At 52.3% G+C, this 4,478-nt stretch overlaps 1 protein-coding gene across 1 annotated transcript in view; it reads left to right on the top strand.

The window, feature by feature from the left end:
- Positions 1-1,861: 1,861 nt before the first annotated feature.
- The window catches only part of LOC109973456 (uncharacterized), a 23,029-nt gene continuing 20,412 nt past the window's right edge, over positions 1,862-4,478 (top strand). Inside the window, exon 1 of the mRNA XM_020623075.1 lies at positions 1,862-4,470. Within this exon, the coding sequence (XP_020478731.1) occupies positions 2,822-4,470 (1,649 nt within the window). The 5' untranslated portion in view covers positions 1,862-2,821. The remainder of the gene's footprint in view (positions 4,471-4,478) is intronic.

Genomic DNA, 4,478 nt, shown 5'->3' with positions numbered 1-4,478 from the left:
AAAAGTCAACAGAGAAATCCTCAGAGAAGTGAGTGCCAAATGGAAAATGAAGCGGCCCCTGGGCCAAGCGGTGGGAGCTGCTGGTGAAGCGTTTTTTATTTCGTCGCTGCACTTGGTTTGGGAAGGGGTCACTCACCGTTTTTGCTTGTCTAAAACAAATTGAGAATTGAAGACATTTGTACAAGGTTATATTTTTCCATTGCTATGATAAAAATAACGTGAAAACAATAAAATGATATGAAACATTCCCCACGCAGTCCTGGTGATTTCGGTCTTTTTGTCGTCTCTTGGACTCCTGGACTTCTGGACTCTGCCCACTGCAAACTGAACTTTGGCTCTTGAGTTCAGTGGCCGCCTCCCACTGTCAGTTTGTTTACGCCACAGAAAACCATGATTTTTGTCTTTTCTTTTTTAACTCGGTTTCTGGCTTGTTGGATGGTCACAGTTCGGTGGCCGCCCCCTCGCCAACGGAGGAGTCTTGTTGGGATGTTGAGTTTGTGGTGACGTGAAGGCGCTGCAGAAACCTGCAAGCACACTCAGTGCTGACTGCCCGCCTCGACAACTCCAAGTCTGGGTCACTTCACTTTCAGTCAGTAACCGTAATCAAATGTCAAACCAGGAAGAAACACCTGAAATAGTTTGTGTTACATTGAGTTGGAAGTGAAGTGGATCCAACTTTGGAGGGCTCTTATTTTGTAGAGGTGTGGCAGCTGCAGGTGGAACGTACTTCCTGTGTTGACATTGATAAACCTGGCAACTCAATTACTGAATTGTGAATCATTTCAAGCCAATTGCTTTTTATTTCGTATTCAACTTTAGTGAACTAATAAAGTCTATATTGTACTGAACCATCTGCTGCTGCTTCTTCTGCCAACACGAGGTGAACAAACATCTGTTTCCAAACAGGAAGTGGAAAGAAAAATAGTTTTACAGATGTTTCCAGATGTGACGTGGGCAAGTGAAACCTCTACGAACCAGACACACACAGCTGGGTCTGTTTCTAATGTAATTGTCTCACATCTTCAATTTAACCAGTGAGGGACACACACACATGAGATGCAGGTGCTTGCACAGGAGCCACACTGTAAAAAAGGTTTATGGTCTTTCTCAGAAAAAAACTCATTTTATACTTTGAAACAAATTCATATTAAAATACCAAGTTTGACTTCTCAGACCACTTCAGAGAGAATGAGCGAACTGCTGAGACTTCACCTGGTCATTACAGCTCTTTAAAGATACAAAACTAGAAAACATTCTCCACATTACAACTCTGCACACTTGTTTTGTTTAAAAAGAACATTCATGATGGAAACTCTTAAGTTAACACTTAACATGTTAAGTGTTTTAATAAAAACAATAGAAACCGTGATGAAGGTTGGTGTTGTCCACTTAGAGCTGAACAAAGTTGGAGCAGCAGATGAGTGTGACTCTTCATCCTGTTAACTGAACGTCTTCTGAGACCCTAGTCTTAGGGACATAAATGTTCAAGACAAGTTCAAAGTTCGTTTCCTCTGAAGATTATTGCAGGGAGTCTGGAGTAAGTCTCAGTTGGATGAGGGAGAAAACCCCACTGTGTCCGACCCTCTGCGTCGTCCTCATGAAGCCATTCAGTGACCTAGAGCTGCAGCCATGAGTCAGTTCACTGGTAGAAAATGAACCTCAGCTATTTAGAAGCAACAGTCACCGACATGTTCTGGTTCCACCTTCTTTAATGTGAGGAGCTGATGCTTTTCTTTGTCAGACATGAGAATCAGCTGAGTCTCTGTGGGTCTGTTGGTTGGACACAACGAGACCTGTGGAGACGCCACCTTTGGCTCTGGAGAGTCACAGTGGGACTTTTTCCATGTCTGACATTCTGGGGACAAACAGATCAATCAGATCATCAGGATGGTGATCAGCTGATTGATCAGTGGCCCTGCTGGTTGGGTCTCCACTCAGTCAAGAGTCTACTCTCATCTGTAGAGACCAGAAGGACCAGTACAAGACCAAAGTGTCCCACAGGTCTCGTTAGCGCCTCAGCTTTAGTTCCAGTAGCTTTACAGGCTTCACATCAAAGAAAGAAAAGGAAGATGCAGCTTATTCTGGCTGAAAGTACTAGATTTGGCCCTGGATCCGCTCTCTGGTCCAGAGTAGCTGTCAAATAAGTAAATAATATGAGACGATGCAAAACGTATGAAAACAATCTAAATGATGAAATGTTAAAAGAAAAACAAATAATGAACCGCAGTTAATTGTTGAAACACAACCAGAGATTTGCATCTGACTTGTTAATGGATAACGGTTATCGATGAGGTAACCGACAGGTGGATAACTCAGGTGTTTGTCTTCAACGCGTTGGACACACGGGACAGAGAGAGAGGTAGTAGAGAGACCTCCGGCAGCCACGGAGGTACTCCGGTAACGGGAGGCATTCAGCGCTTGCAGCCGGTTTCGGTTTTTCGGTCCACCGTTCAGTGTCCACGAGTCTCCGTTTATCATTCAGCACTGATCGATCAACGATGCCGCCGCTGCGCAGCCGTCCCGCGCGCATCATCACATCCGTGTTGTCTGTGCAGTAGGAGGCTAACGGCGAGCTAACGGTACCGAGCGCGGCACCGGGCGGCTTTTCATGTCTCTTCATGTTTTGACGTCGTTCAGCGGAGCCATTACCGTCACGAACCGGTCTGGACTTTACGTGGCTACCGGTCGGTGCTCCGGCAGGCTGCCCGGTTAGCTCAGCGGGGAGGATGCAGCAGCTAGCCGCTGTTAGCTGTTTGTTTCTCGGTGTGTTATGTGAGACGCAGCCCGTGTAGCCACAGCTAACTAACGTTAGCCTGTTAGCATGAACGACGCGCAGCAAGAAATGTCCCCGGACTTCGTCCTGATGCGGCTCTTGTCTGCGGCGGAGTACGATCGGCTGGACGAGCCTGACGCCCTGATGTCCGGAGGCGGCGGATTCGGCCCTGTTAAAGCCGTGCTGGGACATCACGGCGGCGGGTTTGATCTAGACCCCAGCGGCCCTTCGGCAGGCCTCGGCTCTTCCTCCCCGCACTACAGTTCGCCGCTCGCCGGAAAAGGCGAAATGGACGCTGGGCTGGTGTTGACGCAGGCCCCCTCGGGCTCTGAGGCGCCGCTGTCCCCTCCGCCAACCGAGGACTTTGCCGTAGCGGCCCAGCAATTCGTGGACTTCACAGTGCCGCATGGCTCAGGGGGACACGGGTCCAGGGCGCAGTTGATGGTGTTTCAGAACCTCCTGGGGTCCGGAGACCGAATCCTGGAGTGCGGATTGGAGCAGCCGCCCTCGGGGTTCCTCCAGGAAGAAACAGAGACACAAAGACAGCAGCTGGACTCTGGGTTGGGTACTGGTTCTGGTAGCACAACAGCTGGTCCTGGGCCTGGAGGGGGAGACGACCAGAATTCGCACTGCATCCCCTCTGCAGAGGAAAAGCTGCAGCCACAGCAACCGCAGCTGCTCCAGTGGCATCCGGTCCTCACACTGTCAAAAGGGTCAGACGCGTCCCAGACTTCCCAGCAGGGGGTCCCTTCTTTGGACTCTGAATCCAGGTCTGTCATGTGCCACAGGCACCGCCTGCTGACAGACCGACTGACTAAATGGCCTCCAGGCCTTTTGGACCAAGCTCTGCGCCTGGGTCTGCTGGATCCAAGAAAGAACTGCTCTAGTGGGAATGAGGACCCGGTTATATCTCTGGCTCAGAGGTTGGGGCAGCTGGGTGAAGGCAGTGCGGGAGGTGGAGGGGGGGAGCTCATGCTCTCACTCCCTCGGTGCTCCTGTCACAGCGTCCTGGCCTCAGGAGCCGGTGGCATGGGGCCCGGCGAGGATCCAAGCGAGACCAGTGATGCTTTGCTGGTTCTGGAAGGTCTTGGTTCTGAGGAGGTGGGAAGACTGGAGGAGGGAGGGGACAAGGATAGAGGGAACATGGGGGACCCTGACAAAGGAGGGAGGATAGGTGGAGGGGCTGTGTCCAGAGGGGCGGGGCCTGTGTTTTCTAGTGGAACTTTGAGCGGTCTGATGCGGCAGGTCCACAGACTTGCAGAGGAGGCAGGGGTCTGCACCGATCAGAACTGCCGGTCATCGCTGGCCATCCTGGGGGCCGCGGTGTCCCTTGCACCCTGCGTGGACCCCCATCCCACCATCAGCACCACCCATTGCCTGTATGCCCCTGTTCGCTCTCAGGCCCCACAGGTCTCAGCAGCCCTCAGCGGCCTCCAGGTCTGCACTGATCCCTTCCCATCCTCCAGCCCCCACCCTTGCCCTCACCCACAGCATCAGCACCAGTCCCGCTCCCAGCCTCAGAGCCGCGCCACCACCCCCAAGCTTGGCGTGACCTCGGGGGCAGCTGGCCGGTCTGCCTCCCCCTTGGTGGTCCTGGAGGGGGAGGTGGGAGGTGGCGGAGGAGGGCGGGGGGGGGAGAAGACACCACAGGCAAAGTCGAGAAAGGGAGGGTCCCTGGAGGTCCGGCTCCGCAAACTGTTCCGAA

This window comes from Monopterus albus, unplaced genomic scaffold (genome assembly GCF_001952655.1).
Source record: "Monopterus albus unplaced genomic scaffold, M_albus_1.0 scaffold292.1, whole genome shotgun sequence".
In the NCBI taxonomy this organism is placed as follows: domain Eukaryota; kingdom Metazoa; phylum Chordata; class Actinopteri; order Synbranchiformes; family Synbranchidae; genus Monopterus; species Monopterus albus.
Note: the sequence above shows the minus strand (reverse complement) of the source record. Positions and strands in the feature narration are given on the sequence as shown.